Source organism: Dipodomys ordii, unplaced genomic scaffold, assembly GCF_000151885.1.
Source record: "Dipodomys ordii isolate 6190 unplaced genomic scaffold, Dord_2.0 Scaffold78, whole genome shotgun sequence".
NCBI classification, from domain to species: domain Eukaryota; kingdom Metazoa; phylum Chordata; class Mammalia; order Rodentia; family Heteromyidae; genus Dipodomys; species Dipodomys ordii.
The window spans coordinates 271,107-299,071 of record NW_012267294.1 but is presented as its reverse complement, the minus strand read 5'-3'; the positions used below and the strand labels follow the sequence as shown (position 1 = coordinate 299,071).

Below are 27,965 nucleotides of genomic sequence, written 5' to 3'. Positions count from 1 at the left end.
CCCCCCCCGGGCCTGGACACGACCTCGCCCCGACCCCGGGGCGCCTCTTCCCGGACCGACCCCCCGGCTTCGCGTGGCCCCCTGACCCGTCCCGCCCCTGACCCTGCCCACGTTCCTCGGAGTGGAGATCCCGGCGGGCCCGCGTGCGCCGCGGGGCCGGTCTCCATGGAGACGGGCGGGGCCTCCCTCCCCCCCCCCCCCCCCGCGCGTTCTGACAGCTTGTGCCTTCCCACTCCGTAGACGGGGCGCTTCTGCTGGGGGCCTCCAGCCTGAGCGGCCGCTGCTGGGCCGGCTCCCTTTGGCTTTTCAAGGACCCGTGTGCCGCCCCTAACGAAGGCTTCTGCTCCGCCGGCGTTCAGACGGAGGCTGGAGTGGCTGACCTCACCTGGGTCGGGGACAAAGGTATCTTGGTGGCTTCGGATTCAGGTGAGTCCCTTTCCCTCTCACTTTTCCGATTCTGGTGGAATGGAGATAGGTTGGGTTCAATCTTTGAATGCCCCCATTTAGTGATAAACTCGAACTCTAGAGTAGGTAGAACATATCATTCCAAGGTTCTATATTTGTAGAAAAAAAAATCAGTTACACATTTAAAAATAGATTGTCTTCCTCCTAACTTGTGCAGCCCAAGCCAAGTAATAATCTTGATTTTTAAAGGTTATACCAAAGCCAGATTGTAATGTCTTCCTATTTGTCCCATTTTCTTAAAGTGTGTGTGTGTGTATGTGTATGCGCACACGTGTGTGCATGTCCATGTGCCAGTTCTGGGGTTTGAACTCAGGTCCTGGATGCTGTCCCTGAGCTTTTGTGTTCAAGGTTAGCACTGTACCAACTTGAACCACAGCCCACTTCCGGTTTTATGGAGGGAGGGGGGTGTTTAATTGGAGACATGAATGTGGAGGACTTTCCTGCCCAGGCTAGCTTCAAACCATGATCCTCAGGTCTCAGCCTCCTGAGTACCTAGGATTACAGGTGTGAGCCACAAGTGCTGGGGTTAAATATATTTGAGTGTCAAGCTAAGCAAAGTAGGTTTGCTTTTTTTTTTTTTTTGGTTGGTCCTGGGGCTTGAACTCTGGGCTTGGGTGCTGGCCCTCAGCACTAGCTCAAGGCTAGTGCGCTCTACCACTTGAGCCACGGTGCAACTTCCGGTTTTGTGAGTGGTTTATTGGAGACTTTCCTGCCCCAGCTGGTGATTCTCAGATCTGAGCCTCCTGAGTAGCTTGGATTATAGGCATGAGCCACCAGGGCCGGGCAGGTTTGGCATTTTTTAAAAAAGAATCATCATTTCAAAGTTACCAGTGCATGGAAGTTGAAAAGTAGAATATTAAAGATTGAGTCTGTAACATTTGCATGCTAAGACTTTGCAAAACGTGTTGAACTGACATCTGTTTTACAACTACTTAAAGGTAATTTAAAGATGATTTTGAAAAACATTTGTTGAAGTATTTCAGCATCTAAGTGACTAAACCACTGGGATCTGTTAACATTACTAGATTGCTGTAGATTTCATTCTTTCCCCAGGAACTGAGGTTGTAGTGTTTTCACACAGGAAGCAGAGTAATAAGTTTTACCTTTTTCTAGGAGCTCTCAGACCTGCAAACTTGTCTGAACTGTTAATTGGAAACAGTAAGGCAGTGTAAAACCAAATGGTGCCAGGTGCTGGTGGCTCATGCCTATAATCCTAGCTACTCGGGAGACTGAGATCTGAGGATCACCATTTGAAGCCAGCCTGGGCAGAACAGTCTGTGAGAATCTTATCTCCAATAAACTACAGAGAAAAAGCCAGAAGTGGGACTGTGGCTCAAGTAATAGATTGCTAGCCTTAAGCAAGAAAGCTCAGGGACAGTGCCCAAAAAGGGAGTTTAAGCCCACATCCCAAAACCCCCAAAATAAAAAAAACAAAACCAAATGGCTTGGGAGTTAGCTAAATCCTCTACTGATATGGACTGTGATGTTGTTGGAATAACTTTGTTTAATGACAGTGGCTACTTAAGGCCTATGAATGAATTCCTATCTTGATATAATCTGAGTTTTATTTTCCCAACAGGTGCTGTTGAATTGTGGGAGCTGGATGAGAATGAGACACTTATTGTCAGCAAGTTCTGCAAGTATGAGCATGATGACATTGTGTCTTCCGTCAGTGTCCTGAGCTCTGGCACACAAGCCGTCAGTGGTAGCAAAGACTTCTGGTGGGTCCTTGCTCTCATGGCTCCTGTCTCTAGGCTTCCTGGGGGTGTCTTTACTCTCATCAACCTTATTAATATTTTGAGCTCAATATAAGTACCTAGCTGTTTACTAATAATTATGGGATATTTAACAATCCATTATTAATAGACCATCACAGGAATTTAGGAGGCAAAGACATGGGAGGGGTTGGTTATAGGAAATTCTTCTTGGAACAAAACATTTTTATGTTTTGTTTCTTGTTTCTTTTTGCTTCTTAGCATCAAGATTTGGGACCTCACTCAGCAAACGGTACTAAATTCATACCGAGGTGAGTAGTCTTTCTTTTTTGGTCCTGGCCTTAGCTGTTTTTTTCTCCCTGTTCAGCCCTTTAACTTTGCTTGCCTGTAGAAGCAGCAGCTCCACATTTCCCTGCCTAGGAATTTTGTTTTATTTGGCATACTACTGTTAGGTTCCAATAGCTACCCCTTGTCTTTTCCTCAGTTTTTATTGATGGCCTTATATACCTCCTCAGCTACATTCTTAGAGACATTTTGTTGTTGTTGTTTGTCATGGGGCTTGAACACTGGGCTTGGGTGCTGTCCTTGCGTTCTTCAGCTCAAGGTGAGCACTCTACTGCTTGAGCCACAGCGCCACTTCCAGTTTTCTAGTGGTTTATTGGAGATAGGAGTGTCACAGTTGTGCCTGGGCTGGCTTTGAACCATGATCCTCAGATCTCAGCCTCCTGAGTAACTAAGGATTGGATTACAGGCATGAGCCACCCACTGGTGCCCAACTCTCAGAGACATTTGAAAGATTGAACTTAGTCCAACCTGTACCACAAGTCTCCATTTTCATGTAAGCCACACTTCTACTTTCAGATTTTTCCTGGTTGACTTCCAAGATTTCTCTGCCCAAGCTGGCTTTAAACCTTAGTCCTCCAATCTCAGCTTCTTGAGTAGCTAGGATTACAGGCATAAGCCACTAGTTCTAGCTGAAAGAGAATTATTAGAGAAATTAATTTGTTTAACATTCTCAATTCTCAGAACTCCCTAGAAAGTCTTTATGTACAACTTGGAAGTTTGTGTGTTCTTATATGAGAACTGCTCTAGAATTATGTAGTTCCTGCATTTGGGGAACCTTTTATTATTATTATTATTTTAGGTCCCATGGTGGGGCCTGAACTCTGGGCCTGGGCGCTGTCCCTCAGCTCTTCAGCTCAAGGCTAGCACTCTACCATTGAGCCACAGCCCCACTTCTGGCTTTTTTCTTTTTGCTTATGTGGTGCTGAGGAATCGAACCCAGGGCCTCATGTATGCAAGGCAAGTGCTGTGCCACTGAGCCACCTTCCCAGCCTCACATTTGGGGAACCTTAATTGCAAATTCTTTCATAATTCTTATTGAGCATCCAGTTGCTACTGTTCTGTCTTTACCAGTTTATTTTTTCAATAAGCTTTTTTTAGGTTTTACAACTGTCAACCTTTTTTCTTACATTGTTCTAATCCATAATCTGTTTGTAGCAAAATGTGTTATAGTGTCATGAGAAGAGACCTAACCCCCTGCCTCTTGATTTTTTTTTTTTTTATCTAGGCTTACTTATAGCATCCTCAGTCTCTTCTCTGAAATACTTCTCTCCTTTACAGCTCATGCAGGGCAAGTCACCTGTGTTGCTGCCTCTCCCCACAAGGATTCTGTGTTTCTTTCATGCAGTGAGGTGAGATGTAGCCCCTTTTCTCTAGCATGCCTCCATCCTCAGTAGGCCAAAATCTCTGTTGTAGAGATTTGGCTAGTAGCTTGTTGCTTCTTTGGACTGGAACCCTTTTCTTGTTCCTTCTTCTAGGACAATAGAATTTTACTCTGGGATACTCGCTCTCCCAAGCCAGCATCTCAGATGGGTGAGTCTGAAAGCCAGTGTGGGAGAGTAGTACTAGGAATCCACCTGGGAGTGACTTTCTTTGGCTTGAGTCAAAGCAGAGTTTTTAGGTGCCTGGTTGCTGTGATCTCTTTTCACACTCAGGCTCTGCTAGACCTATACTGTGCAAAGAGTACCAAGAGGAAGAGCTGGACAATTTACTGTGTATAAAGCTTCACAGAAGGGCTAGTATTACCATTTTTATGTTTGAAATGTGCTTGTAACTTATAACAATAAGTGGCGGGAGGCTGGTGGATTAATATCAGTAATGGGAAGCTACTGCTTTGGTAGAGTTTAGGAAACTGAATGAAGGACTTCCTGGGATTTAGAGGAACTGCTTTTTGTGTATGTTTCAAACCTCCCTTCTCTCCTTGGCAGGTTGCAATGCCTCTGGCTATCTTCCTACCTCCCTAGCTTGGCACCCTCAGCAAAGTGAAGTCTTTGTCTTTGGTAAGACATGACAAATTACATGCCAGTAAGGAAGGGGAGGATAAGGGAGAAAGAGCTAACTCCATAGTTCATATGTTCTTGCTACTTGGTCTTGTCCGCCTACTTGGGCACTAGGTCAGTTGTGCTAGTTTTAATATATCTTTGGAGAACATGATGATATTTGGGGAATGGGTAGAAGTCATTGAGCAAATGTTTGCCACATAAGGAATTCTATTGTACCATGTATAGGTATGGTACTAAGCAATAACAAAGCTGTACATATGGTAATGGCTTGTGGCTTAAAATCCGTTACTTCATCCATTTCTTTAGTTTCCATAGTCACCTAATGATTTATTGCTCGTACTCTGCAAATGTGGAAAGTGATGCTTGGAATAGTCAATTTGTCCAAGCTCACACTGGAATTTCAGTTGAGGTCTGCCTGGCATTAAAACCCAGGCTCTTAACCATTGTGACATATTCTCTGTTTTTCTGCAGGTGATGAGAATGGGACTGTCTCCCTTGTGGACAGCAAGAATGCAAGCTCTGCCCTCAGCTCAGCTGTACACTCCCAGTGTGTCACTCGGCTGGCGTTCTCCCCACACAGGTACTGTTCCTTGTCACCGGGCTCCTGGTGGAGATGATGGGAAAAACGAGGGGAAGCATCTGTGTGCGAAGCATCCGTAATTAGATTATTCCTTAAAGCCAGCAGTCTCTAGTTGAGGTGTCTTGAGAATCATTTGACTCCTTAAGACGAGGCCTTAAACAGGTTGTATGGGCTCTCTGAAAATGGTTATAATTTGGCTTCATTTCTGAACAACACTCAGCACCAGGAATCTTTATTGTTGCTAAATTGGATAGAAGGCTGGGATGGAGTGTGTTCAGGTTGTCTGAATTATTGCTGTGAACCTTTTCTTTGTTCCATTTCCCTCATTTGTCCTTAGATCTTTGTGCTGGTAGCCAGACCTTAACCTAAAGTGACTAGCGGGCCCCCTTCTCTGGATCAGTTTACAGTGGGCTTTAACCTTTTACATCCTTCTCTGCCCTTTTCTAGTGTTCCTTTCCTGGCCTCCCTCAGTGAAGACTGCTCACTTGCTGTGCTGGACTCCAGCCTGTCTGCGGTGTAAGTTTGAAGTCCTATGATCAGGAATCAGGGAGGGGGAGTGACTTTTCTTTCTTTTATGGTACTGGGCATTGACTCCAGGGTCTGGTGCTTATCAGTGCTCTTTAACACCTGAGCTATGTCTCTGAGAGTTCTCTGTTAACTGAGGGACCTGGGCACTGCAAATAAGTGGGTGTAGATGAGCTATATCTACATGAGGTTTTGATAGAGAAGAGAGGAATGTGAGTGGCAGGTGAAATTTCTGCGTAGTATTCCAGCTCTCTCCCACAAAGGGGCAGTCTTTTTTTTTTTTTTTGGGGGTCCAGTCTTAATATGTGCTTCATAGAGAAGCACAGATATGAAAGGCAACCTATTGGACAAAAGGCACTGGGTGGAAGATCTCAGTTATACATGCTTATTTGCCATAATTAGCTGTCTAACTCTGACCCACATATTACCATCTAGGCAGTAAAAGACAGGATTGCAAGATTGATAACATATACTGTGGGTAGCTACATTGCTGTCCTGGTGAAATGTGTGTAACATATTATAAGCAGGGCTTTGGATGTTAGATTCTCTTTTTTCTTCAGGTATATTTTTTCTTGTTGTCTCTACCATGCCAAACCATGCCCTCTTTCTTTTAGGTTTAGAAGCCGAGCCCACAGAGACTTCGTGAGAGATGCTACTTGGTCCCCACTCAATCACTCCCTTCTTACCACAGTGGGCTGGGACCATCAAGTCATCCACCATCTTGTGCCCACAGAATCTCTCCCAGCCACCGGATCCGAGAATGTTGCTGAGTAGATTAGATTTCATACACACATACAACAAGACAGCCACCTGTGAGCGCCCACTCCTTTAACCTGCCTGTCAGTTTATGAGAACACACAGGAGCCTGGGACAGGATGTTGGCCCTAGATCTCTGCAGTTCATAGGTACTGTTTCTCAGCCTGCAGGAGGCTGGATTCTAGGATCCTCCTCACAGGGAGGAAAAGCTTCCTTGAAAATGGATAAGTACGTGTGTGTAAGTGCATATGTAAGTCTACAGTTTTTAGTGTGGGCAGAAGGAATAAAGAAATCCTCATCTTCCCCACCCAGTGCTCTCTCCACCCCCAAAATATGTTGGTAGAGGAATTTTATGCTGTTCATGTAGCTAGCCCTGTGGCAAACTGGCCACATCAGGGCAGGTTATGGGATGTGTAGGCATCCTTCAGCTCTTGCAAGCAGCTCTGTGCCATTCATAGATGGGACAACTTTTATTTTTTTAATAAAACTTAATACAGCATTACATGGAGAATGCTTCCATTCACAAATATCCAGTCTACCTACTTTGAGGAAGAGGAGGACACACCTACTATTCAGCTAAATCAGAAATCAGTTCTCTGGCTGAATGACTAGTTTAGATGATACATGTATAGCCTGTGAACAATTCACTTGTCTCCCGCTCTTTGGCAACTTGTATATGAGAGAAGACTTTTTCTGTGCTAGATTCAATAGAGAAAAGTTCAGCGTTGATGAGATGAAGTTAGAAAACTGACACAGAAACCTGTCACATTGTCTCTGATAGCAGCCTGGGGCTTTACTTCCTGACCCTGGGACCCATTATGGGTAATGGAAGTCTGAATACTGTATTTGGGCTCCTAAGGGTTTAAAATCCAACATCAGGGAGAGAAATAGAGACACTGGTTGCTGAAATAAAGAGCAGGCATTGATGGCCTATCTCTTTTCCATTGAATCTTTTCCATTGAAGTCTTCTGTGTTATCACCTGTTACACTTGGGTGAGTCATCAGGGTGTTCATCTTATAGGATAGTATTTATACTTCCTAGTTGCAAATAACTGGTTAGAACTTTTTGTTGTTGTTATAAAGGTGATACACAGCAGGATTACAGTCACCTAAGTCAGGTAAAGAGTACATTTCTTTTTGGGCAATGTCCCAGGTTTCTGCCCCTGTCTCCACCCACAAGTTGTACAATTAATTTTCAACATAATGTCTACTGAGTACCACTGTTGCATTTGTTCGCCCTTTATCCCTCCATTTCTGTACCCTCCCAAAGACATAAATGAACAAACGACAAAAAGAAAAAACAAAGAAAAAAACCTTATTTTCATTTTGATACATATTATTTTATATGATCAGATGCACATAAGCAGTGCACCTTTGTGTTCCTCTCTTAAGAGTCCTTGGTCTCACAGTGTGTGAATGTCTAGAGTCCTATATGATTTACCATGTTCCAGTGTATATTAGATGTAGCTTCTGTTGACCTCGGGTTAGAACTTGTGAAAATGAACATGTTCTTCAGTTGTGTGCAATGCCCACAGATCTAGAAGTCTTGGGTCAATTTCTGATTATATTAAAACTAAAGAAAATTGTTTATGTACTTTTAAGCTTTGCAGATTAGATAAAAATAGCACATGAAAGGAAGTCAGTTTAAAAGAAAATGGGCAAAATATTTGTCGGTAGTTTGCATGTTCCCTTTGAAAGTCATGAACTCTTTACAATTACCCTTGAGTAAAACATGGAAATCTAGTTGTCCAGATTCCCAGAGTTGGAGTTGGAGGTGTATAGAAATGACATCTCCCATTGTTCTTAACTAGAACTTTATGGGAGGGAGGGAGAGGGGTAAGAGGAATTGCTCAAGTTCTGCTTCTCAGAAGTGAAAGTTTATGCTTTGTAGTCACTTAGAAAAAGGAAAGAGGACCTGAGATAGGTAGGTAGGTATATAGCCCTTTTCTCCTAGGCTTGAGAACAGCACAGGAAAACAAAACAAAAAACAACTCTGAACTAGGTAAGACACTAAGGTGGTTAAAATGACACCAAAAAAGGTGTAGTTACTTAGAAAAAGGAAAGAGGACCTGAGATAGGTAGATATTTTAAGTTTGCATAGCCCTTTTCTCCTAAGCTTGAGAATAGCACAGGAAAACAAAACAAAAAACAACTCTGAACTAGGTAAGACACTAAGGTGGTTAAAATGATACCAAAAAAGGAAAGCACAGGTTGTTTTTTTTTTTTTTTTTTAGCACAGGTTTTTTTGAAGAATATCTTTTAACCCAAATGATTGACATTTGATCAGTCTGTGAATGAAAGTAACTCACATCTATTAATGACAGTCCTGTAAGGCTAATCAAACGTACAGGACTGACTGGCACAGTTTTGGGTGAGAGTGCACCTTGAAGTGCGCAAAGAAATAAGAACTGGCAACATCAAAATGATCAGGAATGTAAAACTGCAGGGTGATTAACTAGGTCTTTAGCCTATAAAGTGAGCACAGATTTACTAATGATGGATCAGTAAAAAAAAAAATTTGTTTAAAAATATGTCTTGTATTTAATTTCACTAGTTCAGATGTCTGAACATTAGTACATTCATTTCCAAGCTTTGTATTTGAAATCCATTAGCCTGTTCAACTACTGTTCCACTGCTGATGTCTGCTTCACTCAAGTCTAAGAGAGATCACTTCTGAGTAATGCTTGGAGCCACATGGAATACTCAAAGTTTGTATCAGCTTTCAGGTGGCATCAGTCATTGGGCTGAATCTCCATGCATCTTGTGTGCCTCACATCACAACTGGAGACTAGTCCCTTAGTTAACAGTCTACCAGTATACCTCCTACCTCATAATCCTGCAACATTAAAACTCCGAAATTCATTACTTTGAACCTCTAGTCATGTCTCCTTGTACAGTGTGTTAGGAAGGACAGGAGATGGAGTAGAGGTGTTGAATTTACAGCCCTTTAAAGTTGATTTTAAAAATATGTTTGACATGTCTAGACCTGAAAGTAAAGGGCTTTCACTTTTTTAAGTTATTAGATTTAGACAAAATGAGTAATACCTTTTATATTTTCTTTATACTTTAGTAGTAGTTGGGCTTAACTTTGAGTCTAAAAACAACGTGAAAAAAGACTTGTTCCAAAATGTAGTTATGTAACTTTTTAGCACATGAAAAGTTCTGGTACATTCTGAAAAGCTTTAAGGCATGGAATCAGAATCAACATTTGGGGACTGGAAAGGCGGCTCAGAAGTAGAATGCTTGCCTTGGATGCATGAGGCCCTGGGTTCAATTCCTCAGCACCACATAAGCAAAAAAAGCCAGAAGTGGTGCTTTGGCTCCAGTGGTAATGTGCTAACCTTGAGCTAAATTGCTGAGAGACAGTGCCCCCCCCCGGCCCAGAGTTCAGGCATCACTACCTACAAAAACAAAACAGTATCAACACTTGGAAGAAGCTGAGGTGATATTGCACGTCACCATTTGTAGTGAGCTGCTTATTGCCAGTCTGTCACACAGTCACTAAAAACAGATTTTTTTCTGGAAAAGGGGAAGCAAGCTTGGTTTCAGTCTCAAGCCAATTACAATTTCAAGAACATCGGCCTATACAATAAACACTTTTGGAAAGGTCAACAGGGCAAGTACACCAATCTTGGACCCCATATACATTTCTTTGCTAAATTTTTCATTAAAAAAATGGGTTATTAGAGACTTGGGGCGGGGGAAAGAGGGGCTTGAACTCTAGGCCTGGGTGCTGTCCCTCAGCTTTTTAGCTCAAGGCTAGCATGCTACCACTTGAGCCACAGTGCCACTTCCAGTTTTCTGGTAGTTAATTGAAGATAAGTCTCACGGACTTTTCTGCCTGGGCTGGCTTTGAACCGCGACCCTCAGATCTCAGCTTCCTGAGTAGCTAGAATGGTACCGGCGGCATGAGCCACCGGCACCCAGAGAAACATTTTTATATGATCACAGGAGTCATCAATCAGGATGAGGAATAAATGAGTATTTGGGAAGGAGAAATAAACTCTCAAGTTGTAAGGACAACACAATCCTTGCTCTTACCGTTTTTGACACCTGGCATATGTATGTAAGGAATGGATCATTTGCTCAAGGCTAGCACTCTACCACTTGGAGCCACAGCTCCACTTCTGGTTTTTGAGTGGTTAACTGGAGATAAGAACCTCACGGGGACTTTTCTGCCTGGACTGCCTTCAAACTGTAATCCTCAGATCTCTATCTCCTTAGTAATTTACCAGTGTGAACCACTGGTGTCCAGCTGAAAAAATGGTTTTTATCTCTGCAAGTTAAATCACCTTCACATTCTATAGTCTACAACTGGTCTGTTATAAAAATCATCTGACACTGGCTGGGCTTAGAAATAGAAGCCAGTGTGTCACTTCCTTGGTTGTGTATTTACTCTGTTTATTCATTATAAATGCAGACCACTTGTTTCTGCGAAGACAACTAACCATGAATCCTTCACTCATTTTGTAATAAAGCTTTAAATTTTAAGTCTAGTGTTAAAAGTTTAGTGGTATGCTCTCAAGCTTGTGTCATAATAAGAAACAAAATCTATGAAAGCATGGCTTTATATGAAAGACATTTTCTGGGACATATTAATTACCTAAAGGCATTAAATAAGATAGAAAATATTTTAAAAATCCTGTTGGGTGCTGGTGACTCACACCTGTGATCCTAGCTACTCAGGGGGCTGAGATCTGAGGACTGGCTCAGCTGGTACAGAAAAGTCTGTGAGACTCTGATTGCCAAAAAACCAACAAAGAGCTGGAAGTGGAGGTGTGGCTCAATTGGAAGAGTGCCAGCCTTGAGCAGAGTAAGCTAAGGGAGGATGCCCAGGTCAAGCTCCAGTACAAGCATGCAAAAATTAAAATACCCTTTACACACAGGCTGGGAATATGGCTTGTTGGGAGAGTGCTTGCCTAGCATGCATGAACCCTGGGTTTGATTACTTAGTACCACATAAACAGAAAAATCCAGAAGCAATGCTGTGCTAGCGTTGAGCAAAAATGCTCAGGGACAGTGCCCAGGCCCTCAGTTCAAGCCCCAGGACTGGCAAAAAAGAAAAATGTTTATACCAAATACTAGGAAACCTTCCATTTAAAGATGTAGTAGCTGGCTAGAAAAGGCTCTTTCAAGTTAACCCCAATCTGCATGTAAGCAATCTTTTCCAATTCATCTGTATGAATATCATGAAAGATTTGGTCAAATGTTTTGTTAAAAAATAAGATACTTCAAAGTAGGCACCAGTGCATCATACCTGTAATCCTAGCTATTCAATAAGCTGAGATCTGAGGATTACAGTTCAAATACAGTAGGACAGGAAAAGTCTGAGAACTCTGTCATAAGTAGAGCTATGGGCTCAAGTGGTAGAGTGCTAGCCTTGAGGGAAAAAAAAAAAGCTCAGGGACAGTGCCCAGGCCCTGAGTTCAAGCCCCATGACTAAGCAACAACAATAACAAAGCCAGACACTTTGTCTGTAATCTTGCATGCATCTAGGTAACTGGTAAAAAAAAAAATATGAGAAAGCTATACTTTGTGAGAATAGGCTAAGCACTAAGGAGTGGTACCTTCTGAGTATGCAGATGGCTATGTAAAAACTAAAGGCATTGGTTGTGATTTGGCATCAAAAACACAAAAGGTTTGTGAGCAGTGACCTGCAACACTAATTTTGAACATACCCTACATTCAACAAATTACTATTCATCATCTACTATTCACACAGCCATTGTTGCTAACTCCTCAGCAGGTCAGCCCTGAGTGCAGCAGAGCACATTTCTGGGCACCTGTTGTTACATCTTGGCAGTCTCAGCATCATCATTCACTTTTGCAGATATGGAGAGATCAGGTCTGAGAGTTGCCAGGAACCCCGTGATAAGGTAGAAGCCCAGAGAACTGACTCGGGAGCAGGTACCAGAGATGAAGACTGGCAGGCAAACATAGCTTCTGTGATGGGTACGGCATTGACAGCTAGTACCCTGGTGGTAGTGTGAGTGCAAGGACACAAACCTCATAAGATCTCAGTCATGGAGGTTGAGAAGTAAATAGAGGCAGGTGTTTGCTGTTAAGGAAGTCTTTAAAGAGAGCCAGTAGAACCTTGGGTTGTAAGGTAAAAGACTGGCAAGATTGAGGACACAGGAAGTGTGGACCAAAGCACAGTAACAAGAATTAGTGCACAGAGTTGGAGCTGGGAAACAGAAAGCACAGATTGGTCATCTAAGCAATGGAACACATTGCCAAGCCTGAGCCAGTGGTGGCCTCAGGAGGCTAAATTATCTTCAGTCAGGTTAATAACCTACAGGGGGAGTGTGGAACAGACTTGTTTATCCTTTACGCTAATATACATATATGTGCGCACACCACACACACACACATATGCTGTATGTACGCCACATACACAGATAGGTTCTCAGATGTCCAACTTATATTCAACAGATTCCAGAGATTCATGACACATTCTCACCATTGGCTCATGTACTGGCTCAAAACTGATTCATAAAAAGTCAAGTTTTTGTTTTTTCTTGAGAAATAAAGTGTTCTTCCAGCATTAGTCTATTTCCTCACAGGGCAATACCAGCAGCTCTCACCTACCTCTATTGTCTCCTGACCAGAAGCTTTATGTCAGCTGATAAATATCATTGAGCTTGAATGATTATTTCTCTAATAAAGTAGCAAGGGCACTATTTTTTCATATCTATGTTACCTGTTTATAGGAGCTGCCTTGGAGTGTCAGCATCTGAGTTTGAGAGACCTGCTTCATTGGACATCCCTTTTGAAATTCCTAAAAACAGCTCTAATTGTACTCTTACATGTAAGATTTTTTTTTTGACAGTCCAGGCCCTGAAACGTAGGGCCTGGGTTCTGGCCCTGAGCTTCTTTCACTTAAGGCTAGTGCTCTACCACTTGAACCACAGTACCATGTCTAGATTTTTCTAAATATTTTATTGGAGATAAGAGTCCCATGGGCTTTTCTGCCCAGCATGGCTTCGAATGCTGATTCTCAAGTCTCAGCCTCCTGAGTAGCTAAGATTACAGGCATGAACCACCAGTGCCTGGCTGAACTAAGTACTGAGGCTCAAAATCAGAGCCTGGGACTTGTCCCTTGGTGTTTGTGCTAAAGGATGGTGTTCTACCACTTGAACCACAACTCCACATTTGGCTTTTTGGTTTCTAATTGGAGATAAAAGTTTCAGACTTTTCTGCCCAGTCTGGCTTTGAACCGTGATCCTCAGATCTCAACCTCCTGAGTTGCTAGGATTACAGGAGTGAGTAAGCTTACTGGATCAACAACTTTTTTCATAAATCATCTCTTTAATTCCTTTAAAATTGTCTGAAGTAATTAGGAGCTGTTACCTCTATGTTATATGAAGAAGCTGAAGCTCTCAAAGGCTGAGCAAGTTGTATGGGATTTTTACACTTCTAGATGGTAACAGAGTTTTAAACCTTGGACTCAAAGCCTGAAGGCAAAGCAGATGCTTTCCAACTTTCTATTATACTGCTTGCCAACCTATGATCTTATAACAATAAATTTACTGCTACCATATAATATTTCTCACCCTCTCCTCCAATCCAATCATGAGGGACTGAGAACCAAGAAGGGGGACTGAGAACTAGGCAGAGCAGAGAAATACAAGGCCATTCACGGTCTGCCAGTGGGAATCCAGTCTGCCAGTGGGAATCCAGGGCTGTGGCTTTGTTGGATCTCAGAGTTACTACTATTCTGGAGGAGGGAGGACAGATGGTTCTGGGGTCACTGTGACTCCTGTGAATCATTGAGGTGTGTGTGTGTGTTTGTGTGTGTGTAACTGGGCTGTGCCAATGCTCTACATGGGTCAACTCCTTAAAGAGGCTCTTGCCTCACAGCTGTCAGACCACAGAGATGGGGAAGCTGTTTCTTTGGGTTGGTGAGTGTGGCAGTTCCAGCGATGTTAGTCCAGCAGATACCAGGCTTCATGAGTTTAGCATCACTGCTGGGACTCAGGAGGCTGGAGAAGGGATGAGACACAGTGAAGGATTAAGGGGCATCCAGGAAAGAAAATGCAGAGTAGCAGCTCTCCAACTTGGTTGAACATTTTAATGTCTGAATTCCATCTTGGGTCAATCAAATCAGAATTGCTGAGGAAACAGCCAAGATATCAGTACCTATTAATTCTCAATTATATTAAGAGAACTTTTGCTGGGACATTAACCATTATGATCCCTGTGCAAGGAACACACAGAGATACACAGAGTTTATACAGAGAAAATGTTATTAGAAAATGATCTTTGATCTGGCTCTCTGGACTTCACTTTGGAGGAGAGGAAATGGATGGATAGTGTGTGCTTCCATCTGTGCATCTGCATCTGGGCACTGCTTCTCTGGCGGGGCACTCACTAACCAGAAGGCATGCAGGGACAAAATACTTGGTGTGTATATGAATCTGTGTGTGATTCCTTCTTCTGTTTTCCATAGGGCTGGTTCTTCTGCTGAATCACCACAATGGTAAGAAAATCATCTTCTCTCCTTCAGCAGCAGGATAACTCTGGCTAGTAAGTCCTCCACAGAGCATTCCTTGCAGCCCTGCCTCACTCTAGCTCCTCTGGCTGGAATTATTGACCCAGTGCAGTCCCCTGGAGGCCAGTAGGTTATCTGCTGTCTGTATCACCGACTCTGTATGATGGCATCCAGACTTGGGATCTGAACTTGGGATCCATGGTGACCAGAACGCATAAGGCATTCTTTTTTTTTTCCTGGGACCTAATCAGGGAGGAAAGGATGAGACTTCAGGTGGAGGTGGGTGTGAGGAAGGGTGGAGGAGGCCATATCAGTGGCCTTTTAGGCTGCTATGAGTTGCTCTGTGTGTGTGTGTGTGTGTGTTTGTGTTTGATTGGGAGAGTTGCATGAGCTGCTGCATTGCTTTCAGAATCTGAGCTCTCCTATACTGTGTGTGTGTGTGTGTGTGTTTGTGTTTGATTGGGAGAGTTGCATGAGCTGCTGCATTGCTTTCAGAATCTGAGCTCTCCTATACTGTCTCCCCACTCTTTTATGTTTTGTTGTTGTTGTTCCTGTCCTGGGCACCGAACCTTAGCTTGTTTGCTCAAAGCTAGTGCTCTACCCCCTTGACCCATACCTCCCTTTTGGTCTTCTGCTGGTTATTTGGAGATAAGAGTCTCACAAGCTTTTCTGCCTTGGCTGGCTTTGAACCAGGATCCTCAGGTTTCAGCCTCCTGAGAAGCTAGGATTACAGATTTGACCCACTGTTGCCTAGCACCTTTCTAATTCTTGGATGTCTGCTAACTAATGTGTGTTCTCCCTTATCAGGTGCTGCCTACAAACTGGTGTGTTATTTCACCAACTGGGCACATAGTCGACCAGGGCCTGCCTCCTTCTTGCCCCATGATCTAGATCCCTTTCTCTGCACCCATCTGATTTTTGCCTTTGCTTCAATGGACAACAACCGAATTGTTGCCAGTAATCTCCAGGATGAGACGATTCTCTACCCAGAGTTCAACCAACTGAAGGGGAGGTGTGTAGATATTAGAGGGGGGATTGAATTTTCAAAATTTTACAGATTTAAGGGTGTCAAGCCTATTTCTCTTGTTACTTTTAAACTTTTCTCTGATTCTTCCAATCCTAACCTCCTCTCACATGGGACTCCCAACCTTGCCCAATTCTTAAAACTCCATGTTGACAAACCCCTCAAGTTCCTTTTTTCCTGATTTCTCTAGGGATGTCATCTCCTTCCTCGTTGTCTGATAGACTCACCCTTTGATACCCTACATGTGACAATCTCAGATATTAAAGTTAAAATGCTGTTAAAGTGATTCTAAGAGTACTTGAACATCACAAATGATTTTTAAGTACATTTAGCACTTGGAGCCTCCAAGCTCAAGCTCCTCAAGGAGAGTAACAGTGTGTCCTATGCTTCAGTATACCCAGTGGGGAGGCCAATGTTTGCATAGAGTTGTGCTTAGTAATTATATGCTAAGTATTCCCTGCTGGAACTCCTGGTTCTTTTCCTGTTCACCTGAAGATTTAGGGCTACATGAATGACTATAGATGGCAGGGGGGAAATCCCATAGCACTGTACTTCGAGTTCCCTGAGCACTGGGAGTTTGTTCATGATGTTCCCTGCTATCGTCCAAGCATCCAAACCAGTCAGTGGTTCAGTTATTGCTCAATAAATATTTGTTGAGTGAAGAGAAGGATTTCAGCCAGATACTGATGGCTTATGCCTGTTACCCTGGCTACTCGTGAGGCTCAGATCTGAAGATTATGGTTTGAACACAGCAAGAAAGTCTGTGAGATTCTATCCTCCAATTAACCAGCACAAAACTGAAAATGGAGCTGTGTCTCAAGTGGTAGAATGCCTGCGTTGAGCAAAAGAGCTAAGGGACAAGCTCCCAGGCCCTAAGTTGAGGACCCCAGGGCCAGCATGCTCATGTGTGTATGTGTGCACACACACACACACACAATTTGGAGAAGCAGGAGGGAATGTGAGGTATTTGGTGAATTTTGTACAGTCTTGGTGTTATGGAGCTGTGTTGGCTATTGGTCTTGTTCTTGCTCCCCCTTTTCCTTTCTTTTTTCTCTCCTTCCTACCTGCTCCCACCCACCTTTTTTCTTATTTTTGTGTTAGTGTTGTGGCTTAAGCTCAGGACCTTAAGTTCTTGCTTAGCTTTTTTTGCTCAAGGTTAGCCCTCTACCACTTGAGCCCTACCTCCACTTCCAGCCTTATGCTAGTTAATTGGTGATAAGACTCTCACAGACTTCTCTGCCCGGGTGGCCTCAAAGCTTGATCCTCAGAACTTGGCCTCCTGTGTAATGAGCCACCAGTGCCCAAGTCCTTTCCCCCTTTTTCCCCTCCCATCTCCCATTCTCCATTTCCCATTTGTCTTTTACCGTGTAAAACAGAGAATGCTGACTGCCATTGTCCACTGAAAGAAAGGCCTGCCTACCCAGCCTTTCTCCTCCATTCTAGGAACACGGAGCTGAAAACACTGCTGTCTGTTGGAGGGTGGAACTTTGGCACATCAAGGTGAGGTTGGCTGTCACTTTTTTCTCTGGAAGAGATGAGTAGGGCCGGCTAGAAGTGAGGATGGTAGAGCAGCAAGCCAGCTTGGTCATGAACATAGCAAAGCTCATGCCGGCTGTTCCTCAAGTCCTACACTGGCCCTGGATTTTAAGAACTCCTTCCCTGGAGAGTCACAGGAGAGTTCAGGAATTCTGGTTTTGAAAGACCATTTTCAAATCAAACAAGTGAAATACTGTATTATTTTAATGCTGCCTCAATACTATCACTTCCAAATTTCTCATTGCTTTCAGTACTTTTTTTCCTTGTAATTTTCTCTTTACAAAGGTCTGTGCATCGATGAACTCTTAAGTTTTCTGAACTACACCTTATTTAGGTAATGTGACTGAAAAGAGTTAACCTGTGGATTCTCAGTCTTTCTGAATTGAAACAAGGAAGTCCTCATGGGTGGTAAGAATGGGGAGGACTGAGAGATCAAATAAGATATGCACAAATGAGCCTTTGTAAGAAAACAAAAAAGAATAAATCCAACATTTCACAGGACTGTTATTTCCTCACTTTGTTAGCATCAGTGTTCCCAACCTTGGTGGAGGGAAAGAAGCAGCAGATCAAGTGCTGGTCTTGGTGGTGCATGGGTACATGGAAACTTTCCCACCTCAATAGCCACTCTTGGTAGCATTTTCCTTCCCTGAGGAAAAGTGGACCTGACAAACTGTCTTCATACACGCTGGAGAAATCTTTCCTCCACTGGCTATTCTTGGAGCAGAGAACTGCATGTGTTCTCACTTTGGGGAGATGGCAACTGAAGCCATCTCAGCCCCTAGTCTTCACCTTTTCTCCTGTGGACCTTTGCATAGCTTAGGGCTGTGCACCAATTTCATGTCTGCCCAGGAGCATCCTACAGAGTGGTTATATTCCAAAATGGTAGGAAAAGCAAGAGTCACAAGTATTAGAAACAGGGCTGGGAAGGTGGCTCAGTGGTAGAGCACTTGCCTTGCATGCATGAGGCCCTGGGTTCGATTCCCCAGCACCACATAAGCAAAAAGAAAAAAAAGCCGGAAGTGGCGCTGTGGCTCAAGTGGTAGAGCGCTAGCCTTGAGCTGAAGAGCTGAGGGACAGCACCCAGGTCCAGAGTTCAGGCCCCCCAACTGGACCCCCCCAACAAAACAAAAACAAAGTATTAGAAACTTGTCAGGTTTCTCAGAGTCAGCCTTGTTGAAAGTAGCCAACAAATGGAACCCATGATCTTCTATCTCTGAGTCTGGTCATTTGCTAAACAGTGTCCAAAGGGCTAGTCCTGAGTAACTTCATGTTCAACTCCAACTAGTTAGAATTCTTCCCAAAGTGTCTTCACTATGAAAATGAAAAGAAATTAAGATTGAAAAGAAAACCAGACAAGCAAACAAAAGAGCCAGGGACAGGAAGTTCTTATCAGAGCCCTGGCTTCTGGTGTCAGCCCAGATCCTGATTAGTCTGTAGATCTTTCTGAAGTTGTTGGCTTTGGCTCACCTTCCTTTTCCCAGTCCAGGCAGGGAGGGAAAGAACACCATGGCTAGGACAGGTGGTAAGAATCGTTCTGATGAGGTGCCAGCAGAGAGAGGTTGAATGCCCTGCATGGTTTCCTTGACTAGAACAAGGAAGAGGTTATACTCTGCCCTCTTTGTCTTACCCCTAGTATCTCCACAGGTTCACTGTGATGTTATCTACCCCAGCCAATCGTGGCAAGTTTATTGCTTCAGTTATATCCCTCCTGAGGACACATGACTTTGATGGTCTTGACCTTTTCTTCTTGTACCCTGGACTACGAGGCAGCCCCATGCATGACCGGTGGACTTTTCTCTCCTTAATAGAGGTAAGACTAGTTGGGAAGCTCCAGAATCCAGGAATGGTTCTACTGTTTATTGTGTCTGGTCTCATGGTAGAAGGACATAAGGCCAAGGGCAGGAGAGAGGAAATAGAAGATTCTCTTACTCCTTTCTCCTAGAGATCATAGGGCAAACTGCTTTGCTCAGCAAGTTCCCGGTGTGTATTCTTTTTCTCCATCTTGGTCTTGCTCCAGTGCTCTCAGCGTGGATCCTGTGTACCCAGACTTCTTTGCTCTCCTTGATCAAATCACTGTTGTTGACCCACGTCAGTCTTTCTCACAGCCTACAGGCAGGGCCTGCATCTAACTCACATTTTTTGTTTTGGATCGCCATATTTTAACATATAGCTTTGATATACTTCTGTATCAAACAGATGAAATGGCCAAGGCAAAGTTATTTCTTGAATAACTGCTAATATTACTGATTCATTACTGGTTCAGGAATTCTGGTTTTGACAGACCATTTTCAAATCAAACAGTGCAATATTGTATTATTTTAATGCTGCCTCAATACTATCACTTCCAAATTTCTCATTGCTTTCAGTACTTTTTTCCTTGTAATTTTCTCTTTACAAAGGTCTGTGCATCGATGAACTCTTAAGTTTTCTGAATTACACCTTATTTAGTGAATGTGACTGAAAAGAGTTAACCTGTGGATTCTTAGTCTTTCTTTGAATTGAAAAAAAATTAATCTACAATAAATAAGGCAGGTTATATTCTCTTTGGCAGCCTGTGCCAGAAAATAGAAAATATTTCCTAACAAAAACTTAAAAGACATATTGAAACATTTTGCTAGCTGTTTAGATTTAACAAAGTAAATCTTAGGACATTTTAGCTGTTCAGAAAGCTTTACGCAGGTCTGAGGGCTTCTTGCACTTAGATCTTGAAGCAGGAATGGTTCTTGAATCACAATGTACTACATGGGCAAGGCATTGCTTCACATCAGTCATAGCCTTCCTCCTACATCCTTTCTGTTCTCAGACCTTTCTCAAGGGGATAATGCTTTCTCTCCCTGACTGATTTGTCTGCTTCTCTGTGTCTTTCTTCCTAGGAGCTGCTGTTTGCCTTCAAGAATGAATCACAAGTCACCAAGCGCCCAAGGCTGCTGCTCTCTGCTGCTGTCTCTGGTGTCCCACACATTGTCCAAACATCCTATGATGTGTATCGTATGGGACAGTGAGTAGATGCTGCTGTGGCGGGACAGGACATGGAAGGGACGGAGGCATCTTGAGCTAGAACTATGGAGCATCTCAAGTGCTGTGTCTGAGCTTGCCATAGCCCTGGTCTGAGGAGCATTGATGTATAGAACAGTCAGCACTACTGGATGTACCAGGGGGCTTAAACACAAGGCCTGCGCGTGCATGCGTGCGCACACACACATACACACACACAATTAAATTAGATCATTACAGTAAGCCCCACACTCCTGACTTGGTGAATGCTCAGTCACACTTGGTCACTAGGAAGTTTTCTAGAAGGTGTTATCAGTGGCTCCTGGAATGGTAGAGAGACAGCAACTCTTTTACTGCTATCAGTCAGAACTCTTTTTACTCACAGCAGTTATTTAGACCCTTGGGAACACTTGTGAGCCTGGATGTATTTGCTTTTATGTCCAGTTTCTGCCTACCAACGCAGATACTCTCCGAATGCATAGAACCAGATGCACAGCTCTCTATGTCAACATGGTGGGCACAGCTCATGCAAACCTCAAGGCAGAAAGAGCAGAGTAGCCAAGGTGACCAACATAGCTAGTTAGTACTGCAGTGAACTTACCTGACAAGTTAAGGTTGGCTAGCCCAATCTAAATATCTTCTCTTCCATTTCTTACAGACTCCTAGATTTCATCAATGTCTTGTCTTATGACTTACATGGAAGCTGGGAAAAGTTCACTGGACACAATAGCCCCCTATTCTCTTTTCCTGGGGATCCCAAGTCTTCGGTAAGAAAAGGAAAGGTCTCAAGCAGCCCGGATGTCCATATCTGAGCCCAAGTATTGTCTCTTAGTAACAGGGATGGCCTGTGTTCTTTATCCCGACAGGCCTATGCCATGAAATACTGGCGAAAGCTTAGTGCACCCGCAGAGAAGCTCATCATGGGGCTCCCCACCTATGGACGTACCTTTCACCTCCTCAGAGCTTCTCAGAATGGGTTGCATGCTGCAGCTGTGGGACCAGGGGCTTCAGGGAAGTATACCAAGCAAGCTGGGTTTCTGGCTTATTATGAGGTGAGGGTATTTGAGACCTCTGCCTAACAGCAAGGTTTCCTCCAGACCTAGCTGGGACAGTATATAAGACAAGTGAGGATGGTAGAATGGGAGCTAGAGCAAAGAGGTGGTTTATCCAACAAAGGAAATTCACGACCTGAAACATTTTCTATTTCTCTGGTGGAACTTGAATCTTTTGTAAGAGATGTGAGACTTGGGTATTTTCACAGAAGGATCTTAAATACTGTGTAGGTAAACCCTGACTTACTATAAGGCCTAAAAAATCATATATGAGATATGTAATATAGAACATATATTATATATACTTATATAATTATATGTAATAGTAATTGTATAATATATATTATATAATATATAACATATATATGATATGTGTATGTATATGCATATATTATATACATATATATATAATATAATTCAAATACTTACAAAAGCAAAAAGTATATGTAACAACATATATCCCTTATCTAGGTGAACTCTTTAACGTTTGGCCAATCTTTCTGCATCTGTGCTCTGATTCCTTGCTTTCTTACTACTAAGGCTATGTGTGTGCATGCACCAATACCAGGGCTTGAACTCAGGACTTCAAGCTCTTTGCTTAGATTCTTTGTTCTAAGTTGGCATTCTACCACTTGAGACAGCCTTCACTTCCAGTTTTTTGGTGGTTAATTAGGGATAAGAGTCTCACAAACTTTTCTATCTCAGATGGCTTTGAACCATGATCCTCAGATCTCAGCCTCCTAAGTAGCTAACAGTGCCCTGAGTACTAAATTATTGTGAAGCAATTGCAAGATAACTTCTAATATAGGCTCTTTCCCCTCTACTCCAGCTCCAGCCTTATTTCACTTCTTAACAAAGCTTTCTCTGGGATGAAGTAGAGGAGATAGACAAGTCCACAAGAGAATGAGGAGTATGAGTTGACAATGTGGAGGGCTGGCTGTAAGGAAGAGGGTAAATATCATAGAATAGGGGAATGCAGAGCAGATTTTGAAGCACAAGAGAATCTGAATGTGCAGGTACAGGTCAGCAGGAACAAAGGCACAAGATGTTTAAGGGGTGCCAGAGGGAGAGTTAAAACCTTCCTGCACCAGGTACTGGTGGCTCATGCCTGTAATCCTAGCTATTCAAGAAACAGATATGAGGGTTGAGATTCAAAGCCAGTCAGCAAGGGCAGAAAATTAGTGAGAGTCTCATCTCCAATTAACCACTAAAAAGTTGAAGCAGATGTGTGGCTCAAGTGGTAGAGTATCAGCCTTGAGCAAGAGCACTAAGTGCAGGCACAAGGCTCTGAGTTCAAACTCCAGTACTGACAAAAGAAACAAATGAAACCTTTGCTTCAGCAGAAGTGGAGCTGCCAAGTGTCTCTGCAAGCTCTGCTCTGTGCTGGCTATTAGGAGATCTTTTCCTATGAATCCACTGAGGTGTGGTTGTGAGAGTTGGCATAGTTAAAATGTTTTTGAAGGATACCACATGGGCATAACTTTTTTTTTATTTTGCTGGTCCTGGGGCTTCAATACAGGAGCTGGGCACTGTCCCTGAGCCTCTTTGTGCTCAAAACTTTTTTTTTTGGGTCCGGTCGTGGGGCCTGAACTCTGGGCCTGGACGCTGTCCCTCAGCTCTTCAGCTTAAGGCTAGCGCTCTACCACTTGAGCCACAGTGCCACTTCTGGCTTTTTTCTTTTTGCTTATGTGGTGCTGAGGAATCGAACCCAGGGCATCAAGCATGCAAGGCAAGTGCTCTACCACTGAGCCACCTTCCCAGCCCAATGTGCTCAAAGCTTTGAGCTAGGATTATAGGCCTGAGCCTCTGGCACCTGGCATCTTACTCTTTTATTCTACCATGGACACTAGAGAAAGGACCATGCAATAGAAGGAATTTAGTCAGAATAGTGAAGAATTCCTGTGTGACCAGCTTTCCCACTCCACTCCCTATTTGATCTACCTTTGTGTGTGTGTGTGCATGTGTGTGTGTGTGTATGGATATGTGTACTGACTGGTACTAGGGCTTGAATTCAGAGCTTTGTACTCTCACTTGGCTTTTTGCTCAAGGCTGCCATTTAACCATTCAATCCACAGCTCCACTTTCAGTATTTTGCTAGTTAACTGGAGTTAAAAGATTCTCACAGGGGCTGAGAAGGTGGCTCGGTGGTAGAGCGCTTGCCTTGCATGCATGAGGCCCTGGGTTCGATTCCCCAGCACCACATAAGCAAAAAGAAAAAAAGCCAGAAGTGGCGCTGTGACTCAAGTGGTAGAGTGCTAGCCTTGAGCTGAAGAGCTGAGGGACAGCGTCCAGGCCCAGAGTTCAGGCCCCACGACCGACCTTCCCCCACCCCCAAAAAAAGATTCTCACAGACTTTCCTGACTGAGCTGGCTTCAAACCAGGATCCTCAGATCTCAGCCTCCTGAGTAGCTAGGATTACAGGTCTGAGCCACCAGTGCCCAGTGTGATCTATCTTCTTCTCATGCCCTGGTGAGGACTTCCTAGATGCTATATTCTGGAACAAGGGGCAGCTATGTCTCCTGGTGCTCCTTGTTATGGCACTTCATGGAACTCACCTCTGGTGTTTCTGGCAGGTTTGCTCCTTTCTTCAGAATGCAAAGAAGTACTGGATTGACTATCAGTATGTTCCGTATGCCTGCCAAGGGAAGGAGTGGGTTGGCTATGATAATGCCACCAGCTTCAGTTATAAGGTGAGACCCAGAGATTTCTCACTTCAGGATACGATTCCCACTGGCTTCTGCAGGATCCCCCAGGAGTGCATAGTGCCTGTGCGTGCATTTCATGATCCTGTCTTGAATTGAGTGCTGTCCCTTCATTTTATTCTGCTCAAGGTTGATGCTCTATCATGTGAACCACTCTTCCACCCCTTTGGTTTTTTTGCTGGTTAATTGGAGATGAGAGTTTCACAGACTTTCCTGCCTGGGCTGGCTTTAAACCACTCAGTCTCCTGACTAGCTAGGTTTATAGGCATGAGCCCCCAGTGCTTGGCTTTCTTTCTTTTTTCCTTCCTTCTTTCTTTCTTTCTATCTATCTTTCTTTCTTTCTTTCTCATTCTCTCTCTCTCTCTCCTTCCTTCCTTCCTTCCTTTCTCTCTCTCTTTTTAGACAGAGTCTCACTATCTAGCCTATGCTGGCCTGGAACTCATCATGTAGCCCAGACTGGCTTTAAACTCCCGATTCTCCTGGCTCTACCTCTTGAATACTGGGATTAAAGGCATGCCTGGTCTTTGCCTGTGCTTTGATGAGCCTCAGAGACTTGATAAAGTAGGAATTCTTGGGTCTACTTCTGAACATTCAGTAGGTCTGAGAGTCTGGGAATGATTTTTTAGCATATCTTCATATATAAATTTGCTGTAATAGTTTGTTATTTGGAGTGACACATAAGACTCCAGGCATGAGATATAATGGATCTAGATTAGGAGGTTGGAAGAAGAGATTATGTATGAGAAGTTGTCAGTATTTGACAACTGCCTGGATATTAGGGTTTATAGGAAATGATTCATAGTTCTACTGTAGGTGCTGTAGTAATGGCAGAGTTCTGCTGTTCTGTCTTTTGAGAGGGCAATTAAGGGTTAAACAAGAGGTAGGGAAGCCCTCATGAAGATTCAGTGTGTCTTCCACTGTGCATAAATAATTTCTGCTGGGTAGAAAGCATTGCTTCCATCTCTTAGGACCTCACTCTGATTTGGGAAAGGAAGATAGAAAAGATCAACAGCTTGACAGAAACAGAAAATTGGATGGACTTAAATATATGATCCACAGGGGGCTTGTCCCCACGTGTTGGGGGAGGTCTTGGGACCAGCAGCAGAGAGGGAACTTGCAGTGAGGGACATTGTTGTACCTTTCAGAACAACATGGAACCCAGTGTGGGGATGATGAAAAGATATTATTATTATTATTATTATTGTATCAGTACTGGGGCTTGAACTCAGGGCATGGACACTGCCCTTAGCTAGCTTTCGTTCTTTCTTTTTTTTAAATTTCTTCCATTTTTTTCTTTTTTGTTGGTTGTGGGGCTTGCACTCTGGGCCTGGGCACGATCCCTCAGCTCTTCAGCTCAAGGCTAGTGCTCTACCCCTTAAGCCACAGCACCACTTCTGGTTTTCTGTGGTTAACTGGAGATAAGAGTCTCACAGACCTTCCTGCCTGGGCTGGCTTTGAACTTCGACCCTCAGATCTCAGCTTCCTGAGTAGCTAGGATTACAGGTGTGGGCTACCAGTGCCCAACTGTCCCTTAGCTTTCTTACTGGAGGCTAGTGACTTACCATTTGAGCCACACTTCACTTCTGGCTTTTTTTGTTGGTTAATTAGAGATAAGATAACCTTGATACTCAGATCTCATTCTCCTGAATAGGATAACAGGCAGGAGCCACCAGGGCCTGGCTTAGTTTTTGAAAATCATCTTTATGTAGTCGTACAAATGAGTTTCAATTCAACATGTCTATTTATGAATACAATGTATCTTGATTAATGTTACCCCTTCCATCATTCATCATCCTCCCTTATCTCTCCTAACTCTATCTATCCCTTCAAGTTACCTAGTTTTCATAAGTTCTATTTACACACACACACACACACCCCACAGAATATTATGGCTATCTTTACCCACTCTGATGAAGGGATTTTGTCAGATTACCAATGCTAAAGAAACCCTGGAGGTCATTGCTGAGACATAATCATCTCTGCATATCTTACTATTTTTGCCCAGAATGTGCACTCTGGGCAAAAGGAAACTAAAAAAATTAAACTGAAAATGGAGAGGTGCCTTCTCCTTTTTCTCAGAGTTATTTGTCTACATTCAAGCGTTGTACTCATCTCCTGCTCAGGGTTTCCTTGTAAACAGCACCGAATATGCATGCTATTTCTGTCTCTGGAAGGAGGACTCAGATATTTCAGCCATTCCACATAGACTTCAACTCTCATAATTTAAAGTTTCTTCTATGGTACAAATCCTACTGCACAAGAAGGTGGACCTAAGTCCTTCATTCTGACCTTTAGTGAGTTGAGGCCCAGGACCTAGCTCAAGGTGCTATTTTGGCTGCTTTTTTTTTCTATAAATGACCTGTTCTCTGTTCCAGAGGTATAGTGAGGATGTACACACACACACACACACACACACACACACACACAACTGGAAGGTTGCTGGCCTTGGTGACTTACACCTATAATCCTATTCATTCAAGAAGCTAAGGATCACAGTTCAAAGCTGGGCTGAGCAAATAAATCAGAGAGCCTCTTATCCAGAGCTGGAGGTGTGGCTCAAATGGTAGAGCACCAGGGTAAGTGGAAAAAGCTGACCCAGAGCTTGAGACCCTGAATTCAAGCCCCAGTACTAACACACAAAGACTAAATCTGGCAGGTTGACTTGCTAACTTGTAAGCAGAATAAGCTCTCAGAACTTTTAAAAAAATTTGTGATTAAGTGATTACATAAATTTCACAAATTCCATAGTATTGTGAGATAGTGACACTTAGTTAAAGTCACAAACACATTCTAACCTTGATGAGGCAAATTGTCCTTATTGTGATCTATTACGTTTGTTAGTTCTATGAACTTTGACCATATAGCTGTTCCTTTCTTTTTGCTTAGTGTCAGCTGTTCCCTCTATCCCTCTCATTCCTTCCCTCCCATCGCTGCCCTTGAGTTGCTTAATTCATTTTCATCAATGTTCAGTGCAGCTGATGGGTCCCTCTGTTGTATGTTTTCCCCCACATAACAATAATTGTTTTTCCCCTTCCATTTATTTTAGACCTGGGGAAAATCAACCCCACAAAGGAGAAGATGACATCAGCAAGTCACGCAGCTATTTGAATATGATGAAGTGTGTTTTCCTATCAGCTTGAACAAAGAGTTCTGGCAGAATAACAATAGATCTTAGACTTGAGTAACAATTGACCCTATACTCTGCCATTTAGTTATAGCTAGGTTTAAAATTCATGGAAGAAAACCTTTCTATTCTCATCTGTGAAAAGGGTATGCAATAATCTGCTCTACTTTTTGTTTTGCCAGTTTTGGGGCTTGAACTCAGGGCCTGGGCACTGTCCCTGAACTTCTTTTGCTCCAGGCTAGCACTCTACCATTTGAGCCACAGTGCCACTTCTGGCTTTTTCTGTTTATTGGTTCTGAGGTATTGAACCCAGGGCTTCATGAATGCTAGGCAAGCACTCTACCACTAAGCCACATTCCCAGTCCCAGTCTTCTCTACTTTTAAGCATCACTGTGACACAGATATGTGGAAGTGATTTTTGTTTTATTTTATTTTTTATTGTGAAAATACCATACAGAGGGGTTACAATTACATGGGTAAGGTAATGAGTACTTTTCTTATCAAGCATTATTGCCTCCTCCTTTGTTTCCGCTTCCCATCCCTTTCCATCTCCCCACCCCCAAGTGATTTTTAAATAATAAAGTGATACCTATAGTTCACCGTAATAATAGCTACAACCACATGGAGGACCCAGAAGGATAATAGTTAACATTAGC

General features: G+C 43.2%; 2 protein-coding genes across 2 annotated transcripts in view; both read left to right on the top strand.

Moving 5' to 3' along the window:
* Wdr77 (WD repeat domain 77) overlaps positions 1–7,317 on the top strand; it is a 17,560-nt gene extending 10,243 nt beyond the window's left edge. The window contains exons 2-10 of the mRNA XM_013024710.1: positions 241–426; positions 2,045–2,186; positions 2,442–2,491; positions 3,804–3,874; positions 4,001–4,055; positions 4,451–4,522; positions 4,997–5,105; positions 5,553–5,621; positions 6,245–7,317. Of these exons, the coding sequence (XP_012880164.1) occupies positions 241–426; positions 2,045–2,186; positions 2,442–2,491; positions 3,804–3,874; positions 4,001–4,055; positions 4,451–4,522; positions 4,997–5,105; positions 5,553–5,621; positions 6,245–6,404 (914 nt within the window). The 3' untranslated portion in view covers positions 6,405–7,317. The remainder of the gene's footprint in view (positions 1–240; positions 427–2,044; positions 2,187–2,441; positions 2,492–3,803; positions 3,875–4,000; positions 4,056–4,450; positions 4,523–4,996; positions 5,106–5,552; positions 5,622–6,244) is intronic.
* A 6,945-nt stretch (positions 7,318–14,262) lies between these two features.
* Ovgp1 (oviductal glycoprotein 1, 120kDa) overlaps positions 14,263–27,965 on the top strand; it is a 30,883-nt gene continuing 17,180 nt past the window's right edge. Inside the window, exons 1-9 of the mRNA XM_013024604.1 lie at positions 14,263–14,287; positions 14,836–14,865; positions 15,685–15,889; positions 17,345–17,401; positions 19,082–19,247; positions 20,311–20,435; positions 21,090–21,198; positions 21,298–21,483; positions 24,057–24,173. Of these exons, the coding sequence (XP_012880058.1) occupies positions 14,263–14,287; positions 14,836–14,865; positions 15,685–15,889; positions 17,345–17,401; positions 19,082–19,247; positions 20,311–20,435; positions 21,090–21,198; positions 21,298–21,483; positions 24,057–24,173 (1,020 nt within the window). The remainder of the gene's footprint in view (positions 14,288–14,835; positions 14,866–15,684; positions 15,890–17,344; positions 17,402–19,081; positions 19,248–20,310; positions 20,436–21,089; positions 21,199–21,297; positions 21,484–24,056; positions 24,174–27,965) is intronic.